Consider the following 18,068-nt stretch of genomic DNA (forward strand, 5'->3'; position numbering starts at 1 on the left):
CACAAATTTGATTTCCGAAACAATGAAAAACCGACAATAATAAAAAAAATACACAAATATTCACAAATTATACAAATATTCTTCATTCAACAATATCCATAAAATACACAAATATACACAAATTATATAAATAATCTTCTTACAACAGTATCCATAAAATACTCAAACATTCTTTTTACATCAAAAGCTAGCTAATAGATATCAAAATCAAGGTAGAACATTCCTTTAACACATCAAGGTAGAACCACACTTCAAATGTAATCTAGCATGCATTCAACCCACTCGAACCGCACTTCATCAATTTCAACTCTAGAGTACTTGAGATTTGTAAACTGTAAAAACACATAAATAATATATTAGTAAACCAAGACCAAAGATCATAGTTGAAAATGCAATAAGAGCACCAGGTAACAAGATGACTAATTGGAATGCTTAAAAAGATAAACATTCATCAATTATCTCAACCACATCATATAGTGATAGATCTATGAATAACAAGTTCAAATCTAACCCTTGCATCCTTTTGGGAGGCAATCTAATTTGATAAACGAGCAAAAAGATGATTAACTCAAAATTAGTTTGCATTTGTAAAAAACAATATCACTTCTGATACTTTATTTTATACATTTTATCAGTTAAAAGGAAAAAAAATACACTTACCACATTGAACACAACAGGGGCCTCTTTACCTGGAGACAAATTCATGTTCAGAAATAGATACTGAGACAAATCAAATTAATAGATGTGTAAATATTAGTGGAACTGTTTCTTTCGTTTTCGGTTACCTATCTCAAGATCATGCCAAGGATGGGCAGCCACTGATCTCTTGGACAATGACGACAATATCCTTTCATTCAACTTTGGAGCTGCAACGTTCTCCTGTTGTCCGCTCATATTTCTACATACATAACAACATAATAAGGAGTATTTGAGGAGATTGCAAGAGTTTATTGATAACAAAAGTCCAAGGTAACTCATGATCCATGAAAAAAATATATAGAGAGAAAACAAAAAACTAGCAATCTGGAAGTTTTGTGCCTTGGCATTATCAGAATGAAAATTTAGTAATATGATAGCTGACGTCAAATAGAATTGCAAATCCAAAAGATGGCCATTTGTTCCCCTATTATGGAAGTTAATTAACAATTGAACTTGTATCCAACAAATTAAAGAATGAAAAATTACTGGACAAGTTGGAAAATATGTTATTGTTTCATTTTTATGCTCGCATAATCATTGTGGTACTAATGAACCGTATACAAATTACAGGGCACTAATTGGATAATCAACCAACTGCTTGCATTTAAAGCAATGTAGAAGGTTTCATCACTTAAAAAGACCTCATAAAAACAAGTCCTTCATCAAGTTCACCAGCATTACTACAGCAGATCGATAATTCACGAATAGTTTAATGATTTTAATGCAAGTAAATGATCAAAATCAAGACTAAAAGAGATTAAAGCAGGAACCGGAACCGAGAGTGCGATGCTTTTACCTTGACGAAGGAATCGGAAGCGATGAGACAAAACCAACAATTGAGTTATTGGAGATGGATACCAGCCATTCCCTATGACCTTGATGACTGTTATCACCATCATGGACTTTCACTGCTACTTGAAGGGGTTGCAGCCCATCCCTGAGATCTTCACTGATCAAACCTTTGTAAACTCTACCAAATCCTCCAACACCCAAAACATGATCCTGCCTAAAATTCCCAACTTATTACTGAAAATGCCATACTAATTAACTCATGCCATACTAATTAATATCTATAACATGCCATACTAATTAACTCATGTATCTTGACATCTACATACTGAAAATGGCTCCATATCATATCTATAAATGGGATGTCCCTTGCTGTCAGATTCTAATTGCTTTCTCTCATAATTCCTTGGTCGAATTACTTCTTCTTCAAGTAGTTTCCACCTTTCAGAAAACGACAACTACACCACCCAGAAAAAGCAACATGAGATAACTCTTGACACACTTAGCATATACAGTGGAAATTCATGACACAGACATGTATTGAAATTGTAATCACTAGAAAAGAATAGGATTTGAGCTGGTAGAGAAGGATAAAAATGAAAACTGTATGGCACGAGACTAGATGATAACTAAATAGGTCATAGGCTAGAACAGTAAGGTCATAGCGAAATATAGTAATACATAAAGTTACAGACATTTGGAGATGTTTTAAAATACATCTTTTACATCAATGTTTCAAAGGGAAGGAATGATAAAAGCTTTTGGTTGCTCATTCTAAAATGCAAACCAGTCAAAACATGGTTACATGGGAATTTAAGATGGAAACACAATATTAGATGGAAACACAATATATGTAAACCAATAGATTGTTTGTTCCAAAAATCCAAATATACATTCATAATTTTGCAGATTTGAACATTGAAACACAATGAACTACTAGCTGTCTTTCACGTCAGGCTAAAGATGTTAAATAAATAAGGTATGTATATACACACACACACACACACACACACACACACACACACACACACACACACACACACACACACATATATATATGTATTGACAAGGATAAAGACACACCTGTTAAGAGAAATTGGATGTGAACCAGGAAATTGTGGGTTTGTTCTTCCCTAATAACCTAGAATAAGAAACATAGAACTAATAAGAAATAAAATATAAATGAGTTAATACGATCAAATAAAACCACAGCAAATAAGACCAAATTGCATTGTGAAAATGTGACTGTTAATTGAAAATTTTAGTAGGGCTGGATCTAAAGTATAACTATATTAGTTACCAAAATAACAGGTACTTGTGAATCAATAAATAACAGAGGCTCCCTGACTGATTATGTATAACAGATTCATAAAGGTTTGAAAAATAAAATTCATAAAGAAAGACCATAAAAGAAAAGTGGCAAACTGAGAAAAAACTGAATCATAAATCAAGAGGTGCTAGAAGAAGGAAAAAAAAGTAGAGCTTATGATCTAAAATTCCAGTGTAATTGCAGCAACTTCCTATTACAGATGTAGTATTATTTAATGACCATTTAATGTGGATAATATAATTGAAAGAAATAACAACTATTACAAGGTGAAGTATCCATACCGTAGGCGGCATTAAATCAAGGAATTGGTAATAGAGGTGGCGCATTGCATCTTGCTGATCATAAGGTATTGCATCACCTAGAACATCATCATTTGTTAAAATTTTAATATCCACATTCTCCTGAAAAAGAAAGCAGGTGTAAACTTCAACATTCACCAAAATTGAAAAGATTATTGATAGTACAGTGCCTCTACTGACTGCTAAACCCACACAAAGAATAATAAAAATAGAGTCTTGTGTAAAGGATATCCATGACATATATACATACATTTTATAGCTGACACGATATGATGTCAATACCTCATCAAAGGTCTAATTATCCATGTAACAATTAACATTATAGAGTAGATAACAAATACTAAAACCATATAAAATGTGAAATAAATCTTCAAGAAGAATGAGACCTTTTGAGAAAAAAAAACAGAAAGGCATATTTTCTGATACCATTAAAGAATTTTGTCATTTACCGTCAAAGAAATCATCTAATATCAAATTATCAATTAATGGTGATAATGAACTTTAATTGTTCTTGTATTCCAATACACTACTGTACTTCCAGCAGAATCAAATTGCTTATTTCCAGATGAATAGGCGCAAACATAAAAATTAGTAAAATTAAAATTAAAAAATGGACTTACCTTAGCTGTAACGCCCGAAAATTCTCAAAACTATTTTAGAAATATTCTATGATTTTTCTGGAATTTTAGAATATTTTTATTGAATTTTTAGAGTAGCGGAAGTAGCAAAAATAAATAGGACCGTAAAATAGCCTACGCGGGAATTGAACCCGAGACCTATGGGTCCTATGACTTATAGATAACTTTAGTAACCGGATGAACCCAGTAGGGCCGTGCTAAAAGGAAAGGGAATCAATAATATTTATATTAGAGTTGGGCCGAAATACCCACTTAATATAAATAGAAAACTTGAGTGGGTTTGGTTTATTTCTTTGGTTCGGGAATTCTCCACCGAGACCACACCTTACACGCCGCCCCCTCTCCTTCTCCTTCTTCTTCTCGGCGCCAACCCTAGGGTTCTCTCCCTAGGGCCCTAAGAGCACCTTCCGGCAGCGATTCCAGCACAAGGACGTTCCCCTCCGCGAGAAGAACGCGTTGGAGCTAGGAGATTGTCGAAAGGATCGTCTCCACCGGAATTCTAACGAATAGGGTTGTAAGAAAATTAGCGTACGAAGTAAGAAACCCCTCACCTGCAGTATAAGTAGCTTTTCGTACGATTGAATGCTTTTAATTTAGCCATATGTAGATTTTTCGACGCATAGGGTGTATTTAACCCTCCTCGCAGATTTAGGGATCTAGTTGAGCACCTCTAGATGGGCCAGACATGTTTTCTCCTTTCAGTTGGAGATTCTAGATGATGTCGGGTGCCTAGAGGTGATCTCCCTAATAGAGAGGAGAGTTGGAGCACACTAAATGTTCGATAAAATGCTTAGCTCAGTAAAGTGCTACAGTAGGCATTTTTAATAGCTCAGTAAATGCAATAGAAGCATTTAAAATAGCTTAGTTAGTCTTGCTACAACATATATGGGACTACGGTCCAATGGGTGGGCACCCATAGTCACCTCTAGGTTCAGATAACCTAGTAAAAGCAAGATAAATTAGTTAGCTATGATCCAGTATTTTACTTTCAGTAGGGGCACTGTACAGGATTAGATATCCATTGGGCTGGGCTCCCATAGTCGGTCCCTAGGTTTAGATAACCTAGTAAACCTTACTAAATTCGGGACTTGCAACCCCGGGTCTAGTTAAGGATGCGCGCATAGCATGTACAGTTGCCGGGCCCATTAGCAGTATGATTATGTATTTTGATCTATTATGGTAATAGCTTTCCAAACTCACAATCAGTTATATGATTATGTTTTGAAATCAGTTTTAGTTCAGCTTTAGTTAACTCAGTTATGTTTTAGTTTAGTTCTTCTTGTTGATACTTCAGTTATTGCCATGAGTAGCTCTTGGTTTTTATGTCTTGTATGATAGTATGTCATGCCTAGCACTCTCCATCATGTTTTCATTCAGCATCTTTCAAAGCATGAATTTATCATATGCATGTTTTTGTGAGTAGATGGTTTCTTACTAAGCGAAAGCTTATAGATACTTTCTTTTCCTTATACTGCAGATAAAGGTAAAGAAAAGATGGATTAGCGGAGGCTGGAGGGCAATGCTACGAAGATGTGTGTGGGCAGGAACTTGGAATAGAGATCTTAGGGAACCTTAACAAGCTTTGTTTCAAACATTAGAACTTTTCAGTGTTTTTATCATTTGCACTTTAGTATGTTAGTTGTCATGAATTAGGTAACTATGCACTCTATTATGCTTAGAACACTTCCTTTATGATGTTAGGATGTTATTTGTTATTGGTAGAGTGTTTCCTAGTCATTTTAGAACTGGTAATGTGGTTGAGGCACGAAACAGTGCTGAAATCAGACATTTGGCACGAAATCAGTAACTCGAATCGATCAGTTGATCGATTCGAGGGTTCCCAATCGATAAGCTGATCGATTGAGCAATCTGTTCCACGAACAGTAGGCCTCTAGATCGATCAGCCGATCGATCTAGCCATTTCCGTCGCGAACAGAGAGCTCTGGGATCGATCACTGGATCGATTGACCAGCCTGGATCGATCAGCCGATCGATCCAAATTATTGCCCCGAGCACAGTAGTGTGCTGGATCGATCGCTGGATCGATCCAACCTATGTCCTGCCTACAGTAGCCTTCTGAATCGATCACTGGATCGATCCGACGTTCCAATCGATCAATGGATCGATTGGGAGGTCTGATATCAGCGGGAAAATGTCTAAGTTCAGTTCCTTGACCATGGGAAAGGTAGAACATGTCATGAATAATTAGTTTACCTACCTTAGCATGTATAGAACCAAGAAATGATAACAGCTTAGCAAAATTTTAATTAGTACAGCTTCCGCATCTAGATTTAGTGATGGTCAGGGAATAGTTAGTACAGATTAATGTGACGATCAGCCTTACAGCCTAGTTAGTAGAAGGCGGGTCGTTACATTAGCTAATGAGATGCTAAACGACACAAAAAAAAGTTATGCTTAAATGTCTTGCTTTAGTAATGTCATACCTTTAAGAGTCTGGTTCAATAATAGTTTACAAGTAGGAACAAGAAAAAAAGTAAGCATTCATATACATCTGACTATTAAATGAATGCTTTAGTTTAAAGTAATTGATTAAATTACTTTATGATTTCAGTATCAAAACACTCAAGTCTAGAAACCCAGAAGTAGACAAAACTTGAATACATATGTTAACGTCCAAGGGAAGATCTTAGTCTCTCAAAAGCATACATAATATTTTACATAAAGTAATTGATTAAATTCCTTGCTTAGTAATGTCATTTCATGGAAACAAAGATCTTGGCGCCGAGAAAAAAATCGATTCTTCCTATTAAATGAATGGCAGAGTTTATACCATTGCAAACCCTTGTTGAACCACAAACCACCAAACGGATGTCACCCAGATTCTACGTTTGTGCACCCAAAAAAGACCCTATTTTCACCGAACGTAAGGAAGAAGGGGAAAAACAGCGAAGAGCAAACAAGAAAAAGAAAAAAATCAGTGAAACGGCGAGGGAAATTATAACAAATTCGATTAAAAGATCCAAGCTATGCCAAAAGGGGGAAAAAAAGAAACAAAAAATAGAAACCAGAACGCATGAAGATTTATGAATCTATGAAAGAAAAATCTAGGATCATTTTTATCACACTTACTTCGCTGCAGGAGCTACCGGACTATCATTCCCAACAGAACCACAGCCCTTCGGGGTGACCTTCCGCTCCTGCCCAGCCGCTTTCACCGCTAGGTCCTTCCCCACATTCCCTTGCCCAGAAAGCTGCTCTGCACTGCCACCGGACGCAACCTCCCCTCTCCCCGAAAACAAGCCGCCACCTTTTACCGAGTTCACTTCAGATCCGCCACCTTCGGAGGCAAATTCCCACGTCCCGCCCCCATCGTTGGCGTCGGAGAACCCCCTCTTGGCACCGGAGACGAAGCTCTTGGGGAGCAAATCCAGGGTGAGCCCGATCTTCTCCACGCGGTGGGGCGACTCCGACCCAGGCAGCCCCAACCTGAGTTCCGTGGCCTTGAGGTTCAGAACCCCTCCCTCGACTCCGTCGCCGGAGGAGTTCCGCTCCGACAGACCTATGTAATCATGCTCCACCGTCGACGACATCAACCTCTGCATAGAGAACAGGAGATCATCAAACTACTGAAGATTCAAAGGAAGTCGAACAAACAATCGCAAAGGGCAGAGGAGTAAAAACAAAAAAAAATGGAGACACCTTTGCGTCTGGTTTTGCTGATCGTTAGCAGCTTCCTCTTCCTCCTACATTAGACACTTTGGGCTTATCGTTAGCCCATATCTGTCGAAGAGGGAGGCGACGACGACCGACAAGAGATCAAGGGACGACGCCTTCTCGGAACCTATCTGCATCTTGGCGGATCGAGCGGTGAATTGGAAGCACAGATCTCCGATCTCTATTTCTGTCTGCTTCGAATTGGGAGAATAAAGGAGGTCGAGATTGGGTCGGCGATGGGAGGGGAGGAGAAGATAGAGGCGGAGAAGGTGAGTCGCCTGAAGACGGCTCTCTCTCTCTGCCTCCCGTGGACGACATCATATAGGGTTAGGTTAGAGGGAAGAGTTGAAAATTTTAGCTAAGTATTGGTGGGAAAATTATCATAGACATCAGATTTTAAAAATCGATGTTAAAATCGGTGTCTATTAACAAAAAAACGGACGCTTATAGACATCGCCTAAAAAACCGATGTCTATGAGCGAAAATCTGTGCTCATAGACATCGGTTTTTGGAAAAACCGGTGTAAAATACTCAAAGACATCGGCTTTTGCTTAAAACCGTTGTTGTTCCACTGATGTCTATGAGGGTTTTTGTTGTAGTGATCAGAAGACGATCAGTGGCCTTCCCTTACCAGACTGACCTGATCGGTCCCCGAACCGATCAGGGATCCTTCTGATCGGTCTGTAGACCGATCAGTGTCTGATACTGAAGTTTCTCCAGGAATTTCAGTAACTGAAATTCGTAGAGGTGTTCGATAGAAGTTTTTCCAGTAAAACTTCCAAGTCCAGTACCTAGACCCTGAAGAATCTACAAGCAAAACTATTTCCTAAAGATTATGGTCTAAGATTGTTTATAGCCCGAGAGTTTCAGACATTTCGAAAAACAGACAACTCAAGCCTTGAGAATTGAAATTTTCCGACTTTGTTATGTACAGTTTCAAATTTATCAAAATATATTCAAATTACTATCATTACATCAATAGCTTGTCTTATTTTCAATCAGAATCATGAACGGTATCGATCAAAAATATCAATCAACTCATTAACCAAGGTTAGATAAAATCTAGGTAAAAGCCCAACCAAGTTTCCTTGGTTGGAATATATGAGTAAGATCTAGGAACCAAATATACATGAATTATGTAATGGTCTTCCCCATACTCAATTTATGTCTCTTCAACCTAATTATTCAAGGGATGCATGATACATTTTGAATAATTCGGCTGATCCTAGCATCTCATCCCATTTCTAGCAAACAAAAATCATTTGTTAACCTTATAGTTTGTGTGAGATGTTCTCAAGTTGCCCAAATTAATTTCCCCTTTTTTTCTTACCGTTTTAATTGTCCTTATTGATCATAATGGGGTCCTAATGGCCTATTGAGCCAAACACATTCCCAATTCTCTCCTCAAATGACTAAATTCATTTTCCGGAAGAGGTTTGGTAAAAATATCGGCTAGGTTTGACTTTGACTCAACATATGTGAGTGCAATGTGTCCCCTAGCTACGTGATCTCTAATGAAGTGATGACGCACTTCAATATGTTTGGTCCTTGAATGATGGACTAGATTTTTTATTAGGTTTATTGTGCTAATGTTGTCACACAACACTTGCACTCCCTTATACGAAAGCCCATAATCTTCTAGGGTGTGGATCATCCACAACAATTGTGATACACTCTCTCCCATAGCAATGTATTCAGCCTCGGTTGTGGAGAGAGCAACGCAATGTTGCTTCCGACTTGACCAACTAACCAATGATGAACCTAAAAATTGGCAACCCCCACTGGTGCTTTTCCGATCCAATTTGCACCCAGCATAATCAGAGTCGGTATAACCTATCAAGTCAAAAGATTCCGTACGAGGGTACCATAGACCTACTCTAATTGTGCCCTTAAGGTATCTTAGAATTCTCTTAACTGTAATTAAATGAGATTCCTTGGCACATACTTGATATCTAGCGCACATGCCCACAGCAAAAAGTATGTCCGGTCGACTAGCTGTGAGATATAGAAGACTACCGATCATGCTTCTATATTGCGTTAGATCAACTGGTTTTCCATTCTCATCATTGTCAAGGCGAGTGTTCGTCGTCATTGGAGTGGATACTTCCTTAGAGTCACTCATTTTGAATTTCTTGAGCATCTCTTGAGTGTACTTCGTCTGATGGACATAAATGTCATCTCGAGTTTGTTTGATTTCAAGTCCAAGGAAGAATGTCAATTCTCCCACCAGACTCATCTCAAACTCACTTTCCATGTGAGTGATAAATTCATTCAAGTAGCCCTTGTTATTTGAGCCACAAATTATGTCATCGACATACACCTGGGCTACAAATATGTTTTCACCATCTCTACACAGAAATAGTGTTGGATCTATTTGACCTCTTACAAAGTCCTTTTCTAGTAAGTAAGTTGACAACCTTTCGTACCAAGCTCGAGGTGCTTGTTTAAGCCCATAAAGAGCTTTCTTGAGCTTGTACACATGGTTTGGAGCTTCGGTATTCACAAACCCCGGTGGTTGTTCAACATAGACCTCTTCTTTAATGAAACCATTTAAGAAGGCCGATTTAACGTCCATTTGATAGAGCTTGAAGCCTCTATGTGCAGCAAAAGCTAACATTAAACAAATGGACTCTAATCGAGCCACGGGAGCATAAGTCTCATCATAATCGAGGCCTTCGACTTGACTATAGCCTTTGGCTACAAGTCTTGCCTTGTTTCTTACGACTTCTCCCTTTTGGTTCAACTTATTTTTGAAGACCCATTTGGTTCCAATAATGGTGGTCTTCTTAGGTCTAGGAACTAAGTCCCACACTTGACTCCTTTCAAATTGACCTAACTCATCTTGCATAGCTATGATCCAATCAGGATCGTGCAATGCCTCATCAACTAATTTTGGTTCGATTTCTGAGATCAAGGCGACCTCATTAGACTCATTTCTAAAGAATGACCTAGTCCTAACCCCTTGTTGAATGTCTCCCACAATCTGGTCTTGGGGATGACTAGAGGCTATCCTAGACTGCCTTGGTGTTAGCGGTGCCTCATGAATGGTCTCACTAGACACAGGCAAGGGCTCAGTATCAGGAAAAGGATCAGACTGAGCCCTCTCTTGCCTTTGCTCATCATCATCGAAGTCAATTTCGACTCTTCCTATGTTTTGATCATTTAAACTTAGATTTCTAAGTTCAAATTGAATTTCTCCTACATCCCTTGATTGATCATTTGATTTAGGAATTTCCTCAAATGCTACATCCGAGGACTCTTCAATCAATTTAGTCCTATTGTTGTAGACTCGATAGGCCTTGCTGGTGAGAGAGTACCCGACCAGTATCCCTTCATTAGCCTTAGCTGTGAACTTTCCAAGACGATCCTTGGTGTTCAAGATAAACACCTTACAACCAAACACCCTAAGATGTTTAATTGTAGAGAGTCTCCCAAACCAAAGTTCATGGGGAGTCTTTCCTAAAAACCTATGTATCAAGACTCGATTTTGCACGTAGCAAGCGGTATTTACAGCTTCAGCCCATAAGTAGCTCTGTAGTGAGTACTCATTGAGCATGCTTCGTGCAGCCTCTTGCAAGACTCGGTTCTTTCTCTCCACAACCCCATTTTGTTGTGGGGTCCTTGGAGTAGAGAACTCATGCCTATATCCTTTTTCTTGACAAAATTCTAAAAATCTATGGTTTTGAAATTCTCCACCATGATCACTTCTAATTGTTTTAATTATTGTTGATTTTTCATTTTCAGTTCTTCTACAAAAAGAAATAAAAATATCTATGGTTTGATCCTTATTTTTCAAAAAGAAAGTCCATATATATCTAGTAAAATCATCAATGATCACTAAGCAGTATCTACTTCCATTCAATGAAATAACATTACTGCAATCAAACAAATCCATATGCAATAAATCTAAAGCAGTAGATGTACTTACAGCACTTTTACCTTTATGAGACGCTTTTGTTTGCTTACCCTTTTGACATGCATCACATAATTTTGTCTTTTGGTACTTGATGCTTGGTAAGTGTCGCACTAATCCTTTGTTGGTCAGCTTTCGAATATTCTTCATGTTCACATGGGCCAACCTCCTATGCCACAGCCATGATTCTTCTTCTTTTGACATGAAACACTTAGCAGAGGCATTAGTAGCACTTTTAAAAGATACTTGATAAATGTTGTCTACCCTTGTGCCTACTAGTACCGTGTCAAGTGTGTCAATGTGTTTGACCAGACATTGACTTGAATGAAACTCAATTGTGTAACCCGTATCACACAATTGGCTGACACTTAGGAGATTAAAGGTCATCCCCTTGACTAGAAGGACATTTTTGATTTGGAGACATTCGGATATATGAATATCTCCAACTCCTATCACCTTAAGACTACCATTATTACCAAAGGATACATTACCTCTATTTTTGTTTTGAAGGGTAGTAAAGAGTGACTTGTCCCCGGTCATGTGCTTGGAGCATCCACTATCAACAAACCAAGTTGATAGATGCTCCCCCTTGACAAATGCCTACAAGACACGAAAGATAGATGTTTTAGGTACCCAAATCTTGGGACCTAATGCATCTACAATGAAAGACCTAGGAACCCACGCCTTGGTCACACCCTTCCTAGTCTCATGAACCCTAGAAGCATGTGATCTATGAAATTGGGTTCTAGACACTAGGGAAATGAAACTAGACTCCTTAGGTTGATATCCTAACCCAGCCTTGTTGTAGACCGTCCTTTGGGCATTTAGAATCATATCTAAGGTCTTAGAGCTAGTTGAGAATTTCTCAAGCATTTTCTTGAGTTTCTCAACTTCACTCTTTAGGGCTTTGTTTTCATCCTCAAGAAGCTCTTGATGTAGGTCATCAACCTCATCTTCCCTAAGAGTCTTCAAGTGTTCTACTTCATCTTTTAATGATTTAATTTCTGTTTTTGATTTCTTAAGCAAAGTAGATAAATGTGCAATAGTTTTATAGCATTTTTCTAAGTGAGGAGAAGTTACCTCTTCATCATCCGAAGATGATGAAGCCGCGGCTGATGTATCACTTCCGGAATCTGATTCCTCCCTTGCCATGAGTGCTAATTGACGAGTGCTTTTCTCCTTCTTCTCTTCCTCCGATGAGCTTGAGGAGGATTCATCCCAAGTAGCTTTTAGAGCTTTCTTCTTCTTGGCCCTTTCCTCCTTCTTGAGTTTTGGACACTCGCTCCGATAGTGTCCTTTCTTGCTACACTCATAACACGTAACATTAGTCTTATCAACATTTTGATCAATAGACTTACCTTTCCCTTTGTATCTCCGGCTCCTTCTCATGATTCTTCTCACGAAGTTGGCCATCTCGCTTGATGATGATCCACCTTCATCATCGAACTCGGAGGAGGATGAGGATGTAGGACTTTCTTTCTCCTTCTTCTTTTCTTTCTTCCTTCTTCCATCCTTGCTCTTTTCTCCTGTAACTAAGGCAATACCTTTCTCTTTTTGACCCTTGTTAGCAAGTTCATGAAGTTCCATTTCACAAAAGAATTCATCTAATTTAACAATTGAAAGGTCCTTGGAGACCTTGTAGGCATCTACCATAGATGACCACAAGGCATTCCTCGGAAAGGCTTTGAGAGCGTACCTTATAAGATCGCGATTCTCTACACGTTCATCTTCGGAATGAAGACCATTGATGATCTCTTTGAACCTTCCATGTAGTTCACTTACCGTTTCATTCTCCTTCATGGTGAGATTTTGTAGTTGGTTTAGGAACAAGTCTCTCTTGGCGATCCGAGAGTCTCGGGTTCCTTCTTGGAGCTCGATGAGCTTGTTCCACAAATCTTTTGCACTCACAAATGGACCTACCTTGACAAGTTGATCTTTGGCTATCCCACATTGTAGAGTGACCACTGCCTTGGCATCGGCTTGTCCTTTGCGAGTTTGCTCGGCGGACCACCTTGACGATTCTAGTTCATTACCTTCTTCGTCCTTCGGAGGTGTGAACCCTTCCTTGACCGAGAACCACATGGAGATGTCGGTCTTGAGATAGTACTCCATACGGCTCTTCCAATATTGGAAGTCCGCTCCGTCGAAGTAGGGTGGACGATTGGTGCTAAAACCTTCCTTCATAGCCATCTTCTTGCTCTTTAGGGTGTTAGTCCGAATGAAGAGCGCCTTGCTCTGATACCACTTGTTAGGACCTTCGGATGGCTAGAGAGGGGGGTGTGAATAGCCTCCTTTAAAAACTTAAACAATCTTCTCACAAAAGTTTGTTAGCACAGCGAAAATAAGCAAAAGAACAACTAATACAAGGAGAAGAAACAACCCACAACTAACACAAGTATGTACGAGGTTCGGGGATAACTTGCCAAACCTCTCTTCTTCCTTCTTCTTATTCTGCTTTCTCACTGTCTTCAGCCTGAGCTGAATCACTGTCACCTGAATCGAATCACTGCGACCAACTCAGGCGTTGCCAATCACTCTTCCTCCTCATATGGTTCTATAAACTCACACCAATACCATCCATAGTCTTCACTGGTGTCTCTGAGCTTGAACCAATAAGCAAGAGTCAAGATGTTGCCAACTGATCGCAGCCAGTGAGCGTTGACGCTCCAATTGCACCATTTGCAGCGAAACACAGCAGAAAGAGCACTTGGTCTTATTCTTCTGATGGAGCTTAATTTGAAATTGAGCATTGGCACGACACCTGCAACCTGCAACCCAAAAATCTCACAGCAGATGATTTGATCAGGTGAATCAGAAATCGCAGAGAAACAGCAGAAGACAAACGACATCGTTGTGGATCGGTCATCAGACCGGTCCATAGCCCTCTGGACCGATCAGGACATCTCCTGATCGGTCTGGGATGATTCTAATCGGTCTGTGGACCGATCAGCCTATAGGTGGATCGGTCCACAGACCGATCCCCCCTATCGCTCTGAATCCCATCGCATCCCATCTCTTCTTACTGATCGGTCATCAGACCGATCAGATAACCTCACAGATTGCTTCTGTGTGGTTACTGATCGGTCACGAGACCGATCAGATAATCCACAGATTGCTCCTGTGTGGTTACTGATCGATTACGAGACCGATCAGATGACTAATGTATCACTGGATCAGTCTACAGACCGATCCAGACAACTAAAGTATCACTGGATCGGTCAACAGACCGATCCAATGCTTCTGTTGGTTTTAGAGCTTCCCAGCCCTAAACCCTAACGTCTTCCTAGTCCAGAAAACGAGCTACCGATCCCTCTCTGACTTCCACATCCGGTCCAGAGAACGAGCTACCGAGCCCTCTCTGACCTAGTCCGGAGAACGAGCTGCCGAGCCCTCTCCGACTTCGTCCGGTCCAGAGAACGAGCTACCGAGCCCTCTCTGACCTAGTCTGGAGAACGAGCTACCGAGCCCTCTCCGACTTCGTCCGATCCAGAGAACGAGCTACCGAGCCCTCTCTGACCTAGTCCGGAGAACGAGCTACCGAGCCCTCTCCGACTTCACGTGCCAAGTATCCGTACTTGGACTTTTCCTCTCCACATGATCAACCTTGGTCATTAATCAGTCTGAGTTTAATTAATATCTGATACAAACTTAAATCAGTGTCAACATCAAAACAACAGCCAGGTCAGACTGTATTAACAATCTCCCCCTTTTTATTGTTTGACAACACGATTTAAGTTTAGATCAGAAATGTTCATATTTCCCTAATTTTAGGGGAATCAAGATTCTCCCCTTAAGACAGATACAACACCATGTAAGGATGGGGAAATCAAGATCCTCTCCCTAATGCCAAACTTTCATTTATCTCTAAACTTAGTTATCTTCTCCCCCTTTGTCAAACACCGAAAAGGTGCAAATTAGGTAAGAAAACGATAAAGGACTCCCCCTTAACCCATACTGTCTTTTTCTTAATCCACCTAGAATGCCCTCTAAGTGTACAGTAATAAAGAAATAAGAGACATACAAGACATGACATATGAATAGCAAATTAATAGCCAATAGGAAGTGAAACATAAAGAAAAACAAGAAAATGAGCAGCATAAATATATGAAATTAGCAAGTATCCAGGTCAGACATAAGTATCCAACAAACAGTATCCAAAACATAGATAATCAAAATGACATCATAGAGCAATGTGTATCAATCAGCCTCGTCATCATGAGGAGCATCAGCATCATCAATGGGAGGAGTGGGTCCTTGAGGTGGCATGCCGCTGCTCGAGAATGGATAGCCCGGGAAATCCTGCGGAGGTGGGTATCTGGCCATCCATCCCATAATCGCCTGATGTGTCGCCAACTGCTGACTGCGTAGATCATCGTAGCGCTGGTCAATCCGAATGCGCAGCCCGTGGAGCTCAGCAACCAGCAGCTCATCGTGTTGATCAATGCGACTCTCCAGCTCGACGATCTGCCAGCGCAGATCAGGATCTGGCTCTCCATCGTCAACAGTAGCAGCAGGAGGAGCATCAACAGGCGCAGCAGCAACCTGTCGTGGAGGTCCCCGTGGTAACTCACCTAGAGCTCTCCCATCCTTCCACCGAACGTCCCCATCCTGTCCTATGATGCCAGACTTGGAAAATGGTCATTTCCCAAGTCTGCAGTCCTGCCTGACCATCTTGACTATTCTACCCTTGGAGACATCAATCTGAAGGGTCTCGAGCCAATCTGTAATGATATGCCCATAAGACATATAAACAGTGAAGCTGTTTGGCTCACTATAGGAGATGATCGAAGAGTAGATGTTGGACATGATGTCAAAGTCGAGACGCCGACGCAATCCATAAAGCATCAGGCAATGATATGGTCGGATTTCAGACAAGGGTTTAGATGTGATTGGCAGAAGGCAGTTTGTGACAATCTTAAAGAGGATGTAATCTTGGGCAGATAATCTCAAGGCTGCAAAAGTAGAAAAATCAACATCTAATTCATCTAGCCCACCCGGTCTAGGATGTCTGAAGAAATACTCATAAATAGAGTCAGATGTGACATCAAAAGGTGAAGGTAAGGGGTCTGGTAAGTCAGGATATATCGAAAAAACATTTCCGGAACACCTCCGACAACCTAGATAGTCAAAGAAGGCTAAGAAACTGAAATCAAGAGTCTGCTTAGCAACTTTTGTTTTATAACTTACATCATTAGTTTGATGAAGATTGTTATAAAACTCAGAAACTAAGTCATAATTGATATCTCGTTCTAAATAGACAAGTGAATCAAGTTTGTAGTAGGCAATGATTTCTGACACAGTTGGACAAAATTCGTCCATGAATTTACGATCCACAGACCTACAAGAGAGTAATTTAAAGGTTCTTTGTTTAAAGGCTTTCTCAAAATGATGGTTTGGAAATCTCCCGGAGACAGATGGTTGAGGTCGGGAGGGAGCCTTAGACTTCGACTTCTCAGGTGACTTAGACTTAGAGGTTCCTTCACCCACTAGTTTCTTCCTAAGGGTTAACAATGTGATACAATGGGGCAAGTAAGTGAACACCGGAGCCACCAACACCCGAAACAAAAAGCACAGATACGGTGAGAAATGAAACTGAAATGCAAGGTGAGTAGTTCTAGGGAAGTATGGAGTTACCTTGGTGCCATTGAAGTGTCTTTTGGCTAGGGCTTCAGCGGGCAAAGAGAAGAGAAGAGTGGAGATGTAGGAAAGAGTCGGCTAGGGCTTCCGCGTGACAAGAGAAAAGAAAGGATCGGGAAGATTTAAGGGAGATGAGTGTTAGGTGTTGAAATGATCGGACGGCTGTCCGATCAGGAGATATCAGGAGCCTCCTGATCGGTCCCTGGACCGATCCGGGAACATTCTGATCGGTCCGTAGACCGATCAGGGAACGATCAGTAGCCTGCTGATCGGTCCCTGGACCGATCAGTGAACCTTCTGATCGGTCTGTAGACCGATCCACTACAACAAAAATCCTCATAGACATCGGTTTTCCACCGGTGTCTATTTCATTTTCGACCGATGTCTATGAAGCCGATGTTAAAAGTCTGCCATTTTAGACATCGGGTTAAAACCGGTGTAGTATCACTTAACCACACCGGTCTTCGAATCGGTTATTAACCGGTGTAGTATCACTTAACCACACCGTTTCATCAATGGTGTAAAACCGATGTAATATTGTATGTTAATAATACCAGTTTTGGCAGCGGTAAATGACCGATGTAATATTAGTTAATAACATCAGTTTTGCAGCGGTGGAAAACCGATGTAATATGTATATTTTTAACAGCACAAATTTGATTTCCGAAACAATGAAAAACCGACAATAATAGAAAAAATACACAAATATTCACAAATTATACAAATATTCTTCATTCAACAATATCCATAAAATACACAAATATTCACAAATTATATAAATAATCTTCTTACAACAGTATCCATAAAATACTCAAACATTCTTTTTACATCAAAAGCTAGCTAATAGATATCAAAATCAAGGTAGAACATTCCTTTAACACATCAAGGTAGAACCGCACTTCAAATGTAATCTAGCATGCATTCAACCCACTCGAACCGCACTTCATCAATTTCAACTCTAGAGTACTTGAGATTTGTAAACTGTAAAAACACATAAATAATATATTAGTAAACCAAGACCAAAGATCATAGTTGAAAATGCAATAAGAGCACCAGGTAACAAGATGACTAATTGGAATGCTTAAAAA

At 39.9% G+C, this 18,068-nt stretch overlaps 1 protein-coding gene across 1 annotated transcript; it reads right to left on the reverse strand.

Moving 5' to 3' along the window:
- Nucleotides 1-469: 469 nt before the first annotated feature.
- Nucleotides 470-1,832, reverse strand: LOC122004333 (probable serine/threonine-protein kinase PBL15). Its single transcript, XM_042559241.1, has 5 exons — nt 1,818-1,832; nt 1,496-1,701; nt 786-898; nt 661-689; nt 470-535 (listed from the first exon to the last, which is right to left on the reverse strand). The coding sequence occupies exons 1-5, from the start codon at nt 1,830-1,832 to the stop codon at nt 470-472; spliced, it is 429 nt and encodes a 142-aa protein (XP_042415175.1).
- Between the last annotated feature and the right edge of the window lie 16,236 nt (nt 1,833-18,068).

The sequence above is a fragment of the Zingiber officinale genome, chromosome 1A, assembly GCF_018446385.1.
Source record: "Zingiber officinale cultivar Zhangliang chromosome 1A, Zo_v1.1, whole genome shotgun sequence".
NCBI classification, from domain to species: domain Eukaryota; kingdom Viridiplantae; phylum Streptophyta; class Magnoliopsida; order Zingiberales; family Zingiberaceae; genus Zingiber; species Zingiber officinale.

What these genes read in the sequence shown, in the direction of transcription:
- LOC122004333 (XM_042559241.1), bottom strand. An exon ending in CTTCCGATTCCTTCGTCAAG is followed by an intron (nt 899 to 1,495) that starts GTAAAAGCATCG and finishes TTATGTATGTAG; the next exon opens with AAATATGAGCGGACAACAGG. An exon ending in CCCCTGTTGTGTTCAATGTG is followed by an intron (nt 536 to 660) that starts GTAAGTGTATTT and finishes TTATCAAATTAG; the next exon opens with ATTGCCTCCCAAAAGGATGC.